Below are 19,128 nucleotides of genomic sequence, written 5' to 3'. Positions count from 1 at the left end.
GTCAAAGTTGCACACAGTGTTCCCACACAGCAGCTTTCCAAAGACAGGGTTTGGTGTAAAGGAATCCCAGCCTTCTTATTCCCCCTTTCTTCCCAACACATGCACACACACAATCCTGCTTCTGCTACAACTTGCCTTTTTCTATCTCTCAAATATCCTGTGTAAAAAAACAAAAAACAAATAATGCCTTTTTCTTTTTGTTTTGGTCGAAAAAATTCCATCATTTACCTTTTTTTTTTTTTTATTATTTCTTTTTTAAAAATGTCTTTGTTATACATGGCTTTTCATAGTACTGTGGCTGTGGCCCTATTACAGATGAAAAACGACGAGGGGAGCATGAAATATACCTTGTACAGCAGATTGGGAGAGAGAAGTAGGTTTTCGGTGTTTCACTGTATGAAGTAAAGGGGTGACACTGTAGGACAGAAGAGAATAGGCCCTACACCCAGAGCTGTGTTCACACTGAAATTACTGTCCTTAACTTTTCCACAGCTACCTTCATAGACTTTGCCTCAAAGGCCCTGGTTTGACTCTTTGGATTGACCAGGAGTCCATTTCATTTCTGTCGACCCAAGCACTAAGAAGTGAAACTTCAGAAACAAATATTTGTCAGAAAAAGCCTCGTCTTTTTGAAACAATTGTCTTTTTGAAACAAATGTGCTCATAGACAAACTGAATACACATACTTTTCATGTGCATTCTTTTCTGTAGATCCATTTAAAATAGTCTATAAGTATATACAGAACTGTAATATACACTTTTTTTTCTCCAATCATTCAATGGCAAATTCATTGTGCTTTCTGAAGTGGCAGTATTGAAAGAGAATAGGCCGACCAGTTTGCTGGCTGATTAATGTTCTTGTGGTACACTTGCTCTTGGTGCCATATGACAAATAGGTACTTGAATGTGTAGTTCTTTTGCAGTTGCGTTGTTTTAATGGGATGATTGATTTTTCTTTGTTTGTGGTGGAGGGAGTGGGAGGGGTGGGATCTTTATAGTTGTGCATGTTTTGTGATTGAGGGAGGAGTGTATTTTGTGTGTGAGTGGGAGATGTACTGGGCGGATGGGGACAATGCGTGGCATGTTCAGTGTGGTGCAACACAATGCTGGAGAGGAAAGGTGATGATAAAAGAACAACAGAAAAGTGGAACACATAGCAGGATGTTATTTGTCTTTCAATAACTTTGAATGGCTACTTGTTGTTTTAAGACCGCAGTTCAGTTGGTCAACCCCAAAATAGTTCATGTTTTCCACTGGAACTGATTTGTTCCTGAAATGAAATCATTCCCATTGTGGACTCCTACATTATATTTCATTACTCATATTTACTAACATTGCATGAGGTTTTACCACACTGAACAGAGTCCTCAGTTTAGGTTTATGTTTAAGCTATATCAGACACTGGGCTAGGAGAGGAACTAAGGGAGGGAAGGAGGGAGAAACTTTTACTTTTTTTGAATGTCATTTTTCATTATTCACACTGTTTCCACTGCATGGACTGAGTACAAGCAGCACTGCAGCATAACATCCTCTCCTCATCAGTCATTTCATGACAAAACAAGCTCTCTTGACTCCCTTTGTTTTGAAGAAAAAAAAAAAGTACTTGATCATTGTTCCGGTTGTGGAATATAATCGCAACACTCACCTGGGAAGACGTCTCACTCTCTCGAAGGAGACTTTGGAGGTTTGGTGATGCCTGAATAATTTGACCCTGACTTGTTGCTTTGATTTAAAGTATATTGTCTCCTGAACCTGACAGTTACTCTGGCTGGGTAGTTGTGCCAGAAGGCAGGCGAGAATTTCGAAACAGCTACAAAATGGCAAAACAGCTAGACACGTGACATTCCTCATGTGGGTTTTTTAGGACGGAGATGAACCCTTGTACTCTTGGCCACCTCCTGTCGTATCTGGTCACTCTTTATACACATATTTTTTATTTATTCCCGTGTTTTGTAGCTCTTATAAAAATACTGTAGTTTGAAGACAGAATGAGATAATTATAAGCTGATTTGCATTTGAGAGTAATTAATGGCCCACTCACCTTCACCTTTTGACCTTTTGAGAAGATTAAAGGACGGGGAGGTTTATGAAACACCCAGGGTATTCACCATCCCTTCTTCCTGTACTAATTTCCCAGTATGCTATATTGTGATGTTACAGACCATACAGTGAACATAAACGTCAATAAAAGATGGATTTAAGTTTAATTTAAACTGCTATGCTTTTTTTTTTTTTCCAGTGTCAACTTGAAATGTCAGCTTGTGTCTTTTTGTAAGCATTCACTGTTCAGTACAACACAACACCAGAAACAAAGTTTGTACTATCTGTGGTGGACATTGTTCTTTCTCTGTGCCACAGCACACAAGAAAAAGTCTGCAAAATGAGACTTGTGTTTTTGAATACATTTCTTAAAATATATTATTATTAAGTGATTGAGGCAGTAAGATGTTTGGACACAGCCTGGTGTCCTCTAAAGTTTTAACATAACTTTATTGCAACAATTCAGTGACTGGCCCAGGAGGTGCCTGCATCATTGCTGTAGTTATTTTAAGTTTATTCAAAACACTATCACACTATATGTATTACTATCTCTATTCTCTAGTGTTTTATTGCAGATAACACTACATAGATGTAATATTCCTTGAAATGTCTTTTTCTACATCCTGGATCCAAACATTGTTGCAGTGCGGAGCAGATATTCAGTAAATGACCCAGCTAGTGGTGGAAAGTAACGTTTACTAATGTACTGTACTTCAGTGTGGTACTTGTCCTTGAGTGTAGGAAATGTTGTACTTCATAGCCTGTTTTTAATTATTCTTATTTAACTTGACCGCTATAGTTGCCAGTTACTTTGTTGATTAAGATTTTTCATAGAAAACATTCAATGAGCTTGAAAAATATGATACATCGCCATTGAAAAAAATACCCCAGTAGTAGCCTATATATATATATATATATATATATATATATATATATATATATATATATATATATATATATATATATATATATATATATATATATATATACTTCAGTTAAATCGGCTGCATGTTAACCAGCCACAATATTAAAACGCAGCTTGCACATCAATGCATCTGTGATAATAATCCATTTTACTATAAAAGGGTCCATTCTGTATAATGAGTACTTTTACTTTTGATACATTTTAGTGATAAAACTGGACGTACTCTTCCTCATGTAACGTTTTGAATGAAGTACTTATACAAGAGCAGTTTCACACTGTGGTATAGTGCTGCTTTTATCGAAGTAGCCTAAGTAAAGGGCATGAACACTGCACCAGGAATGCTAATCTCTAACCATTCCCATCCAACTCTCCAGTTTCCCACATTCCTCAGGTGGCACTGCTGTGTGTGTGTGTGTGTGTGTGAGTGTGTGAGTGTGTGTGAGAGTGTGTGAGAGAGAGAGAGAGAGAGAGAGAGAGAGAGAGTGTGTGTACTCTGACCCTCTAAGAGCAGTTAAATTACTCTTTGAGTCACTCGGTCTTACTGAAGAAGAAGAAGAGGAAGAAGAGGAGCCCGGTGTGTTTTCAGGTTTTCCCCTTTCGAAATTGAAATCGGATGAGTTTCAAAATAGAGAGCGGTGGTGTGGAGCTGGGGGAGTGCACCAGAAACCCGGGCTATCAGGATGTAGAAGGCGGTGGGCCCGCGGCGGACACCATCAACCCCGTCCCGGGGGAGAAGCGAGACTCCGTCACGGTGAGGCCGGACCCGGACGCGGCGGAGGAGTACACGCAGCTCAAACCGTACGCCGGGATGCCGAAGGAGGTGTTGCTGCTGTACTCCTCTCAGGCCCGGTACCGAGTGCCCCGAGAGATCCTGTTCTGGCTGATGGTGGCTTGCACCCTGGCGCTGGTGGCGGTCACCATCACGGTGATCGCGCTGTCGCCGCGGTGTCTGAGCTGGTGGCAGGCCTCCCCGGTGTACCAGATTTACCCCCGGTCCTTCAGAGACTCAGACGGAGATGGGGTCGGAGACCTCAAAGGTAAGATGCCCCCTGACCCTCCTGTAGGTTCTGATAGAGGTCATTAAGACTTTTTACAACTTGTAACCCCTTTATAAAGGGTTTCTTTTAGAAATATGGGTTCCAATATTTTAAATGAGCGACTGGTCAAAAAATATTGTAAATACATTAAAGGACATTAGAAAATGCATTTAAATATGCATTTAAAACCGTTTGGAGAGTGGAATAGTGTTACCGTATAGTATGATGGTACATGACATTTTTACTTCCAGATCCCTTTCCACATTGTTTTTTTTTTTTTTTACCAATATGATTTATAGCACCATATGCAAATTTGCAAATTTTGCAGGTTTGCAAATTTTGCTCTTCTTTGTCTTCTGACTCGTTTGGGACCAAGTACTACATTATCTAGCCTTCATCATTATGGTGTCTCTGGTCTGGCAGGAATTCAGGAGCAGCTGGATCACTTCCAGTACCTGAACATCAAGTCAGTTTGGATCAGTCCTTTCTACCGCTCTCCCATGAGGGACTTCGGCTACGATGTGGAAGATTTCCGGGCCATCGACCCGCTCTTTGGAACCATGCACGACTTTGAAGAGCTCCTGGCTGAAATGCACAACAGAGGTGTGTACTTTCATGGTGGAAGAAGTGATAGTCACATGTCTTGTTTTGGGGGTAGCAGGGTTGGCTCATGGCAGGGTGCATGTCTTTGACTCTCTCTGTTTCCACCAGGTTTGAAGCTGATCATGGATTTCATTCCCAATCACACCAGTGACCGACACCGCTGGTTCAACCTGAGCCGGACTAGAGATCCTCACTACAAGGATTACTACGTCTGGACCAACTGCAATGCAACCGCACCGAGGCCTAATAATTGGGTTGGTACTTGTACTGGTCTTCACAACTTGGTGTCTGTTTTGGTCTTTGGGAGCATTTTCACTGAACCTTCACTGATGCATTGCACTGGATGATTTGTAGTATACAATACAGTCATCAGATGGGCAGTTCTACACTAGGCTACACTTCTTAATCCTCTGTCTCTCTCCTTCTTTCTCTCAGGTGAGTGTGTTTGGAAACTCGTCATGGACCTATGATGAAATTAGAGGACAATGCTACCTGCACCAGTTCCTGAAGGAGCAACCAGACCTGAACTTCAGGAACCCACATGTCCGCAAAGAGATTATTGTAAGATGACATGACCACACAGTGCTCATTCTCACATGCTTTCATTCCTAAAAGTGTTGACTCAGTATCTCATACTAAAATCTTTCTCGGAGTTGTCCTCATTTGTTTTGTCTTCTCCACTGTCCCACGATTGCTTAGTTATCCACAATCCTTTGTAATCTGTAGCAATAATGTGTTACGACCAACCGATTACATATTAACTTAAGCCAGTTAGCCCTTGTGTGTGTTTTTAACTGCTGCTACACAAAGTACAACAGAAGGGATGACAGACTGTGCCTATGATAATACAACAATTTCACAACAACGAAACGACACTTTAGCACTAAAGAGTTTGGTCTTATACTTTTTTTTTTAGAATATTATTCATTTCTGGCTGGAGAAGGGAGTGGATGGCCTCCGGATGGATGCAGTGAAGCACATCCTGGAGGCTGCACACTTGAGGGATGAACCACAGGTGGACCCAAACAAACCACCAGTGAGTATTGCACCTCATAACATCTGACCTCACGTGGTACCATTGTTCATCTCTTAATGGACACTGGTTGTGGCAGGCAGCTCGAGCAGCTGTTTATCCTGACATTGACTGATCTGATCTGCCAGTCAAAATGGATCTATATCGAATGGCAAAGCAAGTGTTACACTCGGCTACCAAACACATTTAACTTCATGTAAGGCTTCAGCTCCAATCACATTTAATTACAGTGACTGAGATCTGAGGGTGCTGCTAAAGAATTGTTGAATCCTGTACAGTTTTCGATAATAATAAGTAACAAACAATATCCAGAAGGTGTGTTCAGTCAGTAAGGTATTTCTAGGATTCAATAACTTTTGCTACTGCTCCATTGTGCTCTTGTCACCTGGCAGCTCTTTTATCTCTGAGCTCAGGAGATCAAAGTTCAGTTTAGTTAACAATCTCTGCTGTAACATTCAGTTATATAATTATATTTTGATTTTATTTTGTTGAATTATATAATGTGTGACATGTCAGAGTCCAGATTTTAACAATCTGAGGGATAATAGCAGCGTTGTGGGCTGAACTGAAGCAGTACTTTCCAGCGTGGCTGGTAGAATAAACATAATCAACAGCTGAGTGGGAGAGTTCACACTGTACATGATGTATCTTTCATCATTTATCTCTGTAAATGTTGGGTTCATCTGGTACCCTTTTGGAGAAAATACTGTTCTTGGAATCCGAATGATTCATGATTCATGCAGAGTAAAGCTCACCAAGAAAGAGTTTTTGTTTCATGGCGAGTGAAGTTGTTTCTCACAGAGGAAAGATTAGTAGAAAAGAGGCATATTTTGGTGGATTAGCAAGTCATTGTGATTTACTGACCACTGCAGAATAATTCTATAGTGCTGAGACTGACTTATCTACTTACTGTTGACTGAGAAGTGAACTCGCTGCTGCAGCACTCCACCCAAATTGACTGACTACTTATTTTTCAGCAATAACCCACGTCAAGCTGTGCAAGAGTCACTGTTAGGCACTACACAGAGATTTACATGCATTTACAAAAAGGACAACCACATCACTGCAATAAAGAGTCACAGCTGTGTTTGTTTATTGGGATGTTGAGAATTTTACGACAACCTTGAGGAAGATTCAGCCAATCATAACTGAGCAATTGTCTGTGTCATTATTATTGCTTTAGTGGTGCTTTACTGGCTGTTGGCTGGATGGTTTGCTCATGTGGCAGCATGTCAGCTCTGTGGTTACTGCTGCTGCCTCAGTAATTAAGTCTGTGAGTAGATTCATGGCCTGGTCCTTTCTGGGTCTATGTCTTTACGACCAATAATGTACCAATAAAATTAGCACAAAACATTTTTGAACATTTTTGAACATTCCTTACACACAATGGACTGACTCAAGAGTCTGTCATCACTCGGCTTTTACCCTCTGTATCTGGTTTCTACTTATTTTCCAACTACCTGGCCTGTGACTGGACCCTGTGCTTTTGCCTGACAAAGGAAGACATTTACACCCAAGCTCTCCTAACTCCCAGTGGGCAGAGGAAAATACTGTTGAGCTCTCTTTATCCACTATAGTTGATGATCTCACAGTGGAAGCTTAACTATGACCAGTAATACCTGACCTTAACCAAATGCAAAACACTTCAGCTGCTAATCAACTAGGCCAGAAATCCAATGATAGCTACATTACCTCATATTTCTTTATATTCATACCACTCCAGGAGTCTATAACTTCAGAGTGGGACCTCCACCATGACTACACCACCAGTCAGCTGGGCTTGCATGACCTGCTGAGGGACTGGAGGGCTGAGATGGACATCTACAGCCGTGAGCCTGGCAGATACAGGTATGGGAGCTATAACAATACGATAATGCTATTGTACAAATTAGGACTGGTAGTGCTCTTACCTACTTACTTTGCTACTACATATGATGATATTTGTGTAGCCCTGTCCAACGTCTATGAATATGTTGATAATAAAGTTAACTTGACATATAGTATCAAGACATAATTAAGATCCAAGATAAATGCAATATCGTTGCAATAGTGCAATATTAAGATAAAGCCCAGACTAAAAACATTCCTCTTTCTATTTGTGTGGGATTAATAAATCCTTTTGTTGAAGGTCAATAAGCTCACAGAGTATGGCTCGTGTGAAAGAGTTCAGCAGAGTTCACAAGTTTAGAACTCACATGCTGAGTCTTGAATGCTGACAGTGTATGGCTGAGGATCAGTTTGCATGTTATCATACACATCGTAAATTCTCGCTCCACTCCAGGTTCATGGTGACGGAGTCATATGATTACCACGAGGTGGACAAGACCATGATGTACTACGGCACCCCACTGGTCAAAGAAAGTGACTTCCCCTTTAATTTTTACCTGCTGGACCTGCCTCAGAACACCAGCGGCTTGTGGGTTCAACATCTGGTCCATCTGTGGATGGCCAACATGCCCAGGGGGCAATGGCCCAACTGGGTGGTGAGTCACCACAGTCACATTTACATACTAGTTTCTTGGCTCCTTTAAAAAGATTAAAAAAGTAATCTGCCTTACGAAGACATTTCTGCCAATTATGCTTGATCTTTGTTCTCCATCATAATGGTAAAAACCACAAGTGTCTTTTATCATTCATAACTATGGACTGCTGGGTGTTTCTCTTCCATGTTTTTACATCCACAGGATGCTATATCTATTATCATTTATTACACAGGGTGTACATTTCTCATCAAGCTAAATATTAAAAGATGGCGGTAGTCTCACAAAAACACAAACGGTAATGTATATGAATACCACAATACTCCTCTGTAATAAAGGTATTTGAGACCAGAAGGTAATTGGAGCACACATTTTTTCTTGAACTGCTATCAAGTAGGTCCATGGAATAACATGATGATGGAATGTGCATCTCCAGCATAGCTAAGAAAACAGAGATGTGGGGGCGCCCCACTAGCTCACCTGGTAGAGGTTTGATTCCTTTGCTGCATGTCTCTCTTCAGTTGTCACTATCCAATAAAGGCAAAATGCCAGAAGAAAAAAAAAGATGAGTGCTTCAGTTTCCTTCTGGAATCAGCTACCAATGGATTATGATTTCTTTGGTCACAGTGAAGTGTTTCCAGTATGAACTACACTGACCTGCCCCTGTCAGAGCCCACCAGCACAAAGGCTGAAAAGGAAGATATTGTATACTGCTCCATGATTGCTTCAGTGTCATTTACTCCTCTGACAGTCTAAGCCCACTTTATCTTTATCCATCTATCCTTCTATCCTATATCCCTCACTTTCTAACTTCAGCTTTCTCTTCCATGACTCCCACCCCATCCATTTCATCCTGCCTTCTTCCCTCCCAACTTATCTCACTCACCTCTCCACCTTCACTTGTATTTCTCTTTGCCTCCACTGTTATCAGGTTGGGAACCACGACAAGCCTCGAATTGCCTCCAGTGCTGGTCAGACCTATAGTCGTGTCATCAACATGCTGTTGCTGACCCTTCCAGGCACGCCCATCACCTACTATGGCGAGGAGATTGGCATGGAGAACATTAATGTCACAGACAGTCAGATACAGGACCCTGCTGGAAAATACAATGCAGTCAGTACCATGCATACACTGGAAACAACATTTAAATACTCACTTTAAAGTCTCTCTCTAAAAAATTACCAGTTTATTTGATGACATTACAAAAAAAGACAAAATGTGTTTAGACAACAAATAACTTTTCTGTATAACAATTTCAACAAAAAGTTAACAATTTAACCTTCATAAAGGTAGGAGTTATTTTAGACTGCATTAGTTTTATCTTGGAGTACCTACAAAACTTGCAACTGAGAGTACGTTCATTAAAGTGTGGCCACATACATTCATTGCCAAACTGTTGATTGTCAGAAGAAGCTGAAGTGCCAAAATGATTCCTGTCCTTTCACTGCAGAGTGCCAGTCGAGACCCTCAGCGGTCTCCAATGCAGTGGAGTGGTGACATGACTGCAGGATTTAACAACAAAACCAACATCACCTGGTTGCCTGTACATCCTGACTACAGAAGCGTCAATGTGGAGGTACAGAACTCCTTTAGTACTGTTCAACTCTGCAGAAACATCTGACCAGAGCTTGCTCCAGTTTATCTTATTTTAGATCATGTATCCTCTTGCCACTCTTTCTCTTCTAGGTTCAGAAGAAAGATGAAGGTTCTGTTCTGGCTCAGTACCGTTTCCTGAACACCCTGCGTCAGTCAGAGCTCCCCCTTCACCGTGGGTGGTTCTGCTACGTCCACGCTGATGCCAGTGTCTTCTCTTACCTCAGAGAGCTGGACGGGCTTGACCGAGCTTTCCTCATAGTGCTTAACTTTGGTGAAGAAGCTGTCATTACCGATCTCTCCTCTATTCCAGAGTTACCAGACCAGCTGAAGGTGCTGATGAGCACAAACCAAGAAAATAATGGCAACGTGGTGCAAAAGTCTCGCATTCTGACAGAAGCAGGCGAGGGTTTGGTGATTCAGTACTCCACCAACACTCGGTTTAATCCCAACCACCCCGGAAAGTGCTACGTCTCTGAGAAGGCCTGTTATCTGAGTGCCATAGACATACTTTATACATGCTAATATGAATGGTACTCCGTTATTACAGTGTCACAGTACACATCAAATCATTAAAATTCTTCTTTGATGTCTCCTCTGTAAGAGATTTGTCATATAATAAAGCCATTGCAGATACATTCACAGTTGATGTTGTCTTCTCTTCCCCTGGTATTGTTAAAGATTTTGGTACCATTGTGTCATCCTAGTCATGGCTATAATAGTAGATGTTTGGGTCATTGACGTTTGATGCTATCTCTTCCTCTTGCGTGGAGGCCGAGGAGGGTCCAGGCCCAATTCTGTGTATAGGAATGCTAAATTGAGGGCTTCCTGGAGAAAACACAAAGGACACATTTCTCAGTCTGTACCCATCCACTCAGTAAGAAAATGTGAGGGAAGGATTGGGCTAAATTTACAATCCCTTTCAGGCCCTTGTAGTCTTGCATGAGAGTGCATTACCTCCTCCAGCATCAGCTCAAAGTCTTCTGGTCCAAGGTGATTTGCTCCAGGTTGGATATTCAGAACTATGTTTGGTGCTGGTTCACATTCTAAAAGAAAGAGGAAGACGTAGGAGACAGAGGTCAAAGGCAGAACGGGGGAGAAGATCTCTAATGTTTAAAACTTCCTGTCAGACATTTCTTTTATCTTATTGTATGTCCACTTTCTCTGCTCCCCTTCTCTCTCTGTCCAGTTGCCCCAAATCTTGTCTCTCTCTCTCTCTCTCTCTCTCTCCTGACTCTGTCTTTACTCTCCTTTCATTCATCCGTGCTCCCATCTGATATTGCCCTCCCCCTTCTCAAACCCCTCCATATTATCCCCCCTCCCTGTCTCTGTGGTACGGGCTGTTTCACAAGTGCGGTCTTGACCTTGACAGCTCCCAGTCTGTGGCGTCTAATCTCTTGCTCTGATACACTATCTCTTTACCATGCTAATGGGCCTGCCCACCCGCCTGCATGTGTCTATGCCATCAGCACTTTATCAAAGACTCCGGAGAACAGAGAGAGACAGATTAGGGAGACATATACACACATACACTTAAGCTGCCTGGTGTATGTGTGTATGAACAACAGAAAAGTGAGAGAGGGTGAAAGAGAGAGATAATGTGTGCATTTGAAATGAGAAGAGTGGAGGCAGTGCTAGAGAGAAAGGGGTGTAAAGAGGAGTACCACCAATGTGGTGAAGGCAGATTATAAGTGAGAGGGAGAAAGAGCCTGTCTAGGGGGAAATGAGAGCAATTAGCTGACACACACACACACAGACACACACACACACACAGGCACGCACACGCACACGCACGCACACGCACACGCACACGCACACACACACTATACTACAAGGTGACCTATGCTATACTTTGGTCATGAACTTCAAATGCTGTTAGTAGTTTCCCCAGACAGACAGCCATTCGTCTGTTACTGCTGCCTCTCCAGGCATGCACACTGACACTACTACTGGGAGCTGACCCTGAACTAATAAAACCTCTGATGCTGCAGAAATTACACCCAAAAGAATGTCGAACAGTGGAAAATCCAAGCTGGAATGCACACACATAAAGATGTACACAAACACGCACATTTATACAATAGCAAGCAGATCAACAAGTAATTAAGATGTTGTGATAGCATGTGTGAGAGTGTATGTGTGCACCTACCTGACTCTGGCTTCATGGCGAAGTGTGTGTGAATGGCATTCTTCAACTGCTCAGTGTATTTGAGGACACCTGCCAGAGGAACCCTGGTATCACCGCTATAGGCTGTCAGGAGCATCGATGGGTAGCACTACCACACACACACACACAACACACAACACACAACACACACACACACACACACACACACACACACACACACACACACACACATGGTCAGAATCAGAAATACTTTATTGATCCCTGGGGGGAAATTATACTGTTAAAAAAATACAAAGTTAAGATAAAAGGAGAAAAGTAAGAAAAAATAAGAAAACAAACAGGAGCGACTGCAACAGGCTGCATGCACGGGTGGCGCATGCGCACTCAGGATGAGTGGTGAACCTACAGTAGTTTTCATTATGGTCCTCTGTGTCCCCTAAATCAACTTTTCTAAGGCTTTCTGTACATGTTTCAATATAGCTATCAGTGGGAAATGGGACTAAACAAGCAGAGCTTCTGGTCCTGTGATGGACAGATGTCAACTTACTTGTTTTCAGAGAGAGCCTGAAAACCACTAATAGAGCCATAGTGCTAGCACTGGCTCTCGACCAAAATGTGGGCCATGGGAATTTAAAATGGGTTTTCAGCATAGTCTGAATTAACTGTCTGTTACCTACAGAACAGGCCAATTTACATTACAGGGCAAACTTAGAGTAAAACTACATGGTAATCTTATAATAATAAAAATCACATGCCAAAATGCATCCTCCATTCAATGAAAATGGAAAGATTTAAATAATGCAGCCAAGTGAATGAAGAAAAACACTTTTCAAAGTGAATGCACAAAAAACTGCAGCCAGTCTTCCTCGCCATACCTGGGGAGTAATGTTGTGAAGGGGACAGTAGGAGGAGATGGTGAGTCTGTGTTTTGGGTTGCCCACTGGGTCCCCCCATTCTTCTCTATCCTCCAAAGTTAGAGGCAGACTGGGATCCTCCATAGTTCCTAACACATCCAGGAAAGGAGCCTGAACACAGGAAAAGAGATGGCTTTGGATCTGTGTATTAAGTCATCTCTTATGGTGAGGCACTTTGGTGTAATGAGTAATAGTAGTGTAATGACCCGTACATATTGGCAAATGCCTACTTTGTTAAAGTGCCTGCAAGGAAGACACAAAGTTCCTAATATTCTTGTTCTTTAGACATAGAATTACACTAAAAGCTACAAACTCCAAGACGCAAGCACACAAACACACAAATCTCCAATGATTTAACATCTGACCTGCAGTGTGACAGCCCGCATCATGTGTGGGTGTCTGTTGCACAGCGCCCCCACTGGCACAGCCCCAGCACTGCAGGCTGTAAGCGCAGTGAGTGAAGGAGAGGAGACTCCTAAAGAGAAAAGGTGATGGAGACAGGCTTGGAGGTCCTCCACTCCTCTCTGCTTCCCCTCCACACGAGCTTGTCTTTGCCAGGACAGACCCCGCTCTCCTCCACCTCTAGGAGGTGTAAAGGTAAAGAACATAGATTCACTTCAACACACAAGTTTGAATTTCAGATTTAAGTAGCCCTCACAGACATTTTCCAGCAATTTCCTGCTGCACAGCATCAACACATAATCAATGTAAGCACAGGTATTACTTACATAAAGCATGGTGGTGCGTTACCTGATATGGCAGTAGGCCAGAGCCCAGCCCTGCTCCAGCAGCAACCTTTTCTCTGAGCAGAACTCCATGTTGAGGTCTCTGCCATAAGCTCCGTAGACATGGACCAGCAGTGGTGTCTTTCTCAAACCCTCCACAGGTACTGTATGAAACAGTGTCACTGGCACCAAGGTACCATCCTACAGAGAGAGGCAGAGAGACTGGTCTGAAGACTGTGGGGTAAACGTTACTAAGTTAAATTATCTTGAAATAAGTCTTAGAAATTTGTTTTGCAAATGCCATCACTTGCCCCTCTATGTGTTTGGTGTATATAGAGATGCATAACAGAGTGTGTACTACTGAGGTCGTCTGTCTCTGGTGGCTAGTTGCCAAAAGAGCTTCAGTGGACACTTGAGTCTTAATACAAAATGCTTCCCTCCCTGCTGATACTGTTTCAGTGTGTGTGCATGCGTCTTATATGTCAAGTATTCTCACTTGGTTGCAGGCCTCCAAGCGTGTGGTGGTATAATTGCCCTGGTTCTCTGGGGAGGGCCCATCTTCGGTGGCTGATAAAAGTATCCCCTCCTTAGGGTATAGACAGTAGGACACCGGGGAGTGGACTGGAGATGAAATCAAGAACTCTAACACACTGCGTTGGTCTGCCATGCCTGGTTTCTTGGTTGTGATGGCACAGGCCCAGGAGGGGAGCTTGGGAGCGTAGAAATATAAGGGTATAAGAGATTAATACTTAAAAGCAAGATATGTATACGTGAAGATGTAACCAAGTGTATATTTCATGCATTGTGCATGTCTGTATGTTGTTGTGTGGAATATGTACTGGCTGTGAAAACAAATCTACCTCTGGGACAATAAATTTAAAAATATAAAGCAAATTAACAGAAAAAGCTACATGACTAATAGGAAACAGGTCAGCCAGGTCACACTGACCTGTACAGTGTATGCTTCCTTGGGATGGGTCAACGGGACCACAATCAGGACGAGTTCACCGACTGGTGTTCTTGCAACCAACACGCAGTGGTCTCCGACCACATCCATGTCTTTGACTGCAGTGCCAGTGCCAGGGGCAAACAGAGGCACCCAGGAGATCATGGATGGCTCTGAGAGAGGGGCCTGCACCACCTAGTGAGCATACAGAAGGATAAATCTCTTCGCTTGAGAAAATATAAAATATATTTCAAAATTGAAACACAATTGAAATATTTTCCCAGTTGTTACGTTTGTGATTTAAGGTGCAATTATAACTGTGAACACTGTTTCCGCATTGTATTTCTGTTAAATGTATGCATAGTGTGTGTTTACAAATGTAGTGTACAAACTCTACCTGATATTCCTGTCCAGGCCCTGTACTAGCCAGTATAATCAGCCAGCTTCTCCAGTGCTCCACATGGTACAGGAGATCCAGCTGGCCTGGCTGAACCAGGAAAGGCTCTAAATGGGATGTTGTTATATCAATTAGCAGCACCTCTGAACTGGTCCTGCTGTTGCAGTTGATGCTCAGGATCTGTCGGTCTCTGGAAAGGGCAACCTCCACAAACACACTGAGGAGAGGTCAGTGTTTCAATTAGAGATGGCATGGGAGCAGAGACAGCTTAGATGTCACATTACTTACACTTACTCTGGATGTGTTTCCTCATACACAGAGGTTATCCTGCTTCCACTGGAGGTCAGGTCCAGACGAAACACTCTGCTGCAGCGTAGACCCTCCAGAGTCGTGTAAAACAGAACCTCGTCTGTGGCCCACTCTTCACCCATTCAGACACAGACAGACCCAAAAATATCCTTTTGTTTTAGCCAGCGCAGCATTATCTCTATTGTTACTGAAATACATTTTTTACAAGTGCAAACTATTTAAAACGTACCAAAGCTGAAGACTTTGTCCAGTGTGAATATGACATGTGGGGGATCTAGAGGAAGGGAATTTTTCTTTCCAAGCCTCACAACCACACACCTGGATTGTCAAAGGACAGTCATCCATTTATTCATTTAGTAACTGTAACAGTTTCAATTTGACAATTAAAGTATGTATGTTGTATGTTTAATTCTGCTGCATTCTTTTCACCTCAGCTCTTCTCTGTGATTTGTTTTTAGTGTGACAGCAAGGTGCTTTTCCTGTGGGGACAGGCGTATTCTCTGGACAGTCCACGGAAACCTCTGCTTCCTCTCTTCATTATCAAATCCGGTCTTCTCCTCCTGCTCAGAGACTTGTCCTAGATTTAGCACCTGCTCTGGCTCTGGCACACCTACAAACGGGGAGAGAAGCCTGTGTCATTCACAAAAGTCGGAATGCCACTATTCCTAATAATAGATTGCATGAAAAGTTACAGATTCAAATGTGGGAATAGTGTTACATAACAAAAAGGTACTGCCATTTAACTTCTGTAATCTCCTTCTTGGTGTGCCTCCAGTCCCCTTCAACATACTTTTCAATTAAATGTCTATGGATGAACTCTAGTCTTGAGTGCAATATCATCACATCTGCTTACTCTGTCTATTGTCCATTCTGTAGATGCCACCACCTTCAATGAAATACACATGGTGATGTCCACAGACCTGTCAAGACAAATAACAGTGAATTGGAATCTGGAATTTCACAAATGCCGTAAGTTAGCAGCTGCTGGATGAGTGTAAAACCCAGTTTGAGTCTTCAAAATCCTACTCATTCCACACAGAAAGTCACATCCTGTGTTTCTGACACCAGAAGGGTGAAAGCTGGTGTCCTTAACACTGGGAGATGGGTCATATATACAACTTTTGGTAATTTAAATGTTTTATCCACCTGTCCCACTGAGGTAACATTCAAAGTAATAATGAAATGGTTCAAATCCAAAGCAGAAGGCCTTACCACTGAGTGATCAGGTATGTTGGAGAACCTGCGGTATGTTGCCTTCACTCTCCTGTTGAAATACTTCTGCAAGTCCTTGTACCTCTCAAGTCCAGAGCTGAGAGGATCAACTGATGAGTTTGAAGTGTCCTGAAATAAAAAAACTTTTTTAAAGACTGCAACCACAAGCTCAAATTGAAAGGGCCATCGCTGTTCTAATAAAATTCCTGTGGCTCATTTCAAAGTGTATGCTAATGTAGTTGAATATGGAAGTAAACGGTATAAACGTTCTTATGTTTAACATGTTATTGTTAGACAACTAGACTACTGAACAGTGGCTTTTTCCCACCTCTAAATTCACCACAATGATTGCAGGTGTCCTAAATTCTTCCATGGCGACATTAAGTTATGTGTCTTTTTTGGGTTGTAAGGACTGGCAAAGTGGTGATTTGGTACAGTGGTGCCATGGCAAACTTTCAATTCAGTAGACCTGGTGACAGACAATTTGCCGTTTGGTAATAATTATTGTGATGTTGCCTGTACTCTTTATAGTGGACACACACATGAAAACGATACTGTGCAGGTGTTTGTGTCCATTCCCTGTAGCTTATTTCCGTGTCAGTGCAGTGAGCCACTTCCAAAGGGGCTCAGTTTCAGCCCAATGCCCTTATCAGTGGCTCCGTACAAGACTAGTTTTGTCAGCCTGATGAAAAGACACCGTTTTGAATAATGAATAACTTGACGGGATTACCTAACAGAGAGTAATCTTAAACCAAGCCTAAGGTGAGTAAAAAGAGCATCATTAACATTAACTGGACACCCTTACCGACGTGAAACAACGTTTGATGGGAAAGGAGAGCCATGACATCCGTTTGCAAACGGCGAGCTCCCAAAATCGTAAGCGAGATGGTGTAATAAGACGAGCAGATGAACACAGCAGAGACGCTAAAACGGCCATCAGGAAGATTTAACCAGCTAAATTAACAGAAGATGAGTTAGCTGTTATGTGGCTTTTAGCTAACTGCCACTGCCAGGTACGGTCGGTCATCACGGCAGTAAACGCCTATACGTTTCATTTGACATATAAACACTGTATTTCTACCTGGAATATTTATTGTTTAATTATTTAGCACACTCAACCATTCTGCCGTTGGTTAGCCGTTGACAGCAGCAAGCAAATTCAATGCACGTGCATGATTCCCTAAACAAAGCCCGCTGTGGATGACGTAGCGGGCAATACCAGACTAAAGTAATCATATTCAGACACGGGCAGCTGCCAGTTTGTAACTGAAAATCGAGCATGATTGTTTCGACAATCTATTGCTATGCCTCGAATACCAAAAGTGTACGGAAGTAGCATGCATCCATTGTGGGTGTAACAGGTGATTACTGGCAAGGCATATCTGCGATCATTTCTGCGTTCGTATAGTTTACAGAAAAAGCCTTATTTTTGTATTCTCACATTGCTACCGATAACTGTGACAGCCATATAGCCAGTACATTTGTTTACAGATTTATTTTCGCCCACAACTTCGAAGATAAAATGGAGAGGGACTCCACCGGTAACGTTACTGCAGGAACTACCGAGCCGGCTTCGCCTTTGAGGAAAAATATTAATGAAGACACCTGCGCAGCTAATTCCCACACCTCCCGGGTTGGGACCTGTGGTACTACTGATGTCGCAAGAGCCCGGTGGACCCTACTGAGACAGGTATTGTTAGCCTGCAAACGAAAGCACAAACCTCTTATGGTTTTTCTCGAGAACATATTTTCAATATGTGTTGAATGTTCAACATGAAAGGTGTTGTTGGACATTTTGAATTTTTTGATTTTGAATTTCCGTTAGAATCGTTGTCCCTCATAACTGTGGAGTAATAAGGATGATGGGAACATGTCCACGCAGCCAGTCATCTTTCCTCTCAAATTTTGGCAACAAAGCTATTGTTTACTAAACTTTGCTCAAACTGTATGAAATACGGAGGGGGGCAATATTTTGAAGACTTTTCTCCATGTTTGAATTATCTAGACGTCATTATGGTTTGATAATCTAGCAGTGTAATCTACCATGTAATATACCTGTTACAGTATGGTAGCAATCTTGGTTCATTAGTACTCCCATCTGCTTTGACATGCAGTAGGACTTGACTTTTTACCTTCTGTAATACTACCAAGTCATTTCATAACAACATATTAATTCCAGCCTCATAGAAACTTTGTCGCTAGTTGGAATCTGTCTCTCTCCTCTGGCCACAGAACCTGATGGGCTATACATGTACAGTGCAAGAACCTTTTACACACAAGAGCAGTAGCTGTAAAAGTAGGGCTTTTACTTTTTCCCATAGATGGGCATTACGCAGACCTTAGACTTGGCTGACAAGAAAAGCTCCCTGCAACAGGGCCATCATGCATTCTGCACTTCTTCCTCTAGGCGCAGTAATGACCTCTATGTGTATGAACTCCACCAGAATAGATAAATAGAGAAATAGATAAAACTTAAATGATGTAACAAACTCTGTTTTTAACAGTTAAGGATAAAATCAAATTAATCAAATTAATTTTGTACATTATGTTTAACTATACAGGGCAATTCTTAGTCTGTTTACAACCACACAGACTTAAAGTATATTCAATATTTGGTAAAATTCAACACAAGAAAACATGGACTTGGACTTTGACTTTTTCTTTTGCATCGAGTGAAGACTAAAACATGTCCATTCAAAATATTCGAAATATTTTCTGCTGCAGTTCAATATTCTAGTCTTCCCAAAGGACCCCTTGTATGTTGAAGTGAAACCTCACACTGCCA

At 42.1% G+C, this 19,128-nt stretch overlaps 3 protein-coding genes across 3 annotated transcripts in view; 2 read left to right on the top strand and 1 right to left on the bottom strand.

Moving 5' to 3' along the window:
* The first annotated feature begins 3,578 nt into the window (after positions 1-3,578).
* On the top strand, positions 3,579-10,350 carry slc3a1 (solute carrier family 3 member 1). The gene is made up of 10 exons (XM_070916246.1): positions 3,579-4,002; positions 4,426-4,605; positions 4,714-4,859; positions 5,041-5,166; positions 5,522-5,641; positions 7,362-7,486; positions 7,920-8,121; positions 9,050-9,232; positions 9,570-9,695; positions 9,806-10,350. The coding sequence occupies exons 1-10, from the start codon at positions 3,579-3,581 to the stop codon at positions 10,235-10,237; spliced, it is 2,064 nt and encodes a 687-aa protein (XP_070772347.1). The 3' UTR covers positions 10,238-10,350.
* Positions 10,351-10,462: 112 nt separating this feature from the next.
* Positions 10,463-17,280, bottom strand: prepl (prolyl endopeptidase like). Its single transcript, XM_070916598.1, has 15 exons — positions 17,149-17,280; positions 16,344-16,472; positions 15,985-16,051; positions 15,561-15,741; positions 15,361-15,449; positions 15,117-15,243; positions 14,823-15,039; positions 14,429-14,620; positions 13,976-14,188; positions 13,505-13,680; positions 13,120-13,336; positions 12,716-12,865; positions 11,862-11,988; positions 10,670-10,758; positions 10,463-10,540 (listed from the first exon to the last, which is right to left on the bottom strand). Exons 1-15 carry the CDS (start codon positions 17,278-17,280, stop codon positions 10,463-10,465), a joined length of 2,184 nt encoding a protein of 727 aa, XP_070772699.1.
* A 335-nt stretch (positions 17,281-17,615) lies between these two features.
* Positions 17,616-19,128, top strand: part of camkmt (calmodulin-lysine N-methyltransferase) — a 96,335-nt gene continuing 94,822 nt past the window's right edge. The window contains exons 1-2 of the mRNA XM_070916452.1: positions 17,616-17,704; positions 17,835-18,033. Coding sequence (XP_070772553.1) covers positions 17,866-18,033 — 168 coding nt within the window. The 5' untranslated portion in view covers positions 17,616-17,704; positions 17,835-17,865. The remainder of the gene's footprint in view (positions 17,705-17,834; positions 18,034-19,128) is intronic.

The sequence above is a fragment of the Enoplosus armatus genome, chromosome 12, assembly GCF_043641665.1.
Source record: "Enoplosus armatus isolate fEnoArm2 chromosome 12, fEnoArm2.hap1, whole genome shotgun sequence".
Classification (NCBI taxonomy): domain Eukaryota; kingdom Metazoa; phylum Chordata; class Actinopteri; order Centrarchiformes; family Enoplosidae; genus Enoplosus; species Enoplosus armatus.
Note: the sequence above shows the minus strand (reverse complement) of the source record. Positions and strands in the feature narration are given on the sequence as shown.

Excerpts from the sequence above, each read along its gene's own strand:
- prepl (XM_070916598.1), bottom strand. The coding sequence starts at position 17,280 with ATGGCCGTTTTAGCGTCTCTGCTGTGTTCATCTGCTCGTCTTATTACA. Across the intron at positions 15,742-15,984 it reads CAGAATGGACAATAGACAGA|GTGTGCCAGAGCCAGAGCAG; the intron begins GTAAGCAGATGT and ends CCCCGTTTGTAG. Across the intron at positions 15,040-15,116 it reads TATGAGGAAACACATCCAGA|TGTGTTTGTGGAGGTTGCCC; the intron begins GTAAGTGTAAGT and ends ACCTCTCCTCAG.
- slc3a1 (XM_070916246.1), top strand. The coding sequence starts at position 3,579 with ATGAGTTTCAAAATAGAGAGCGGTGGTGTGGAGCTGGGGGAGTGCACC. Across the intron at positions 7,487-7,919 it reads CGTGAGCCTGGCAGATACAG|GTTCATGGTGACGGAGTCAT; the intron begins GTATGGGAGCTA and ends GCTCCACTCCAG. Across the intron at positions 9,233-9,569 it reads CTGCTGGAAAATACAATGCA|AGTGCCAGTCGAGACCCTCA; the intron begins GTCAGTACCATG and ends CTTTCACTGCAG.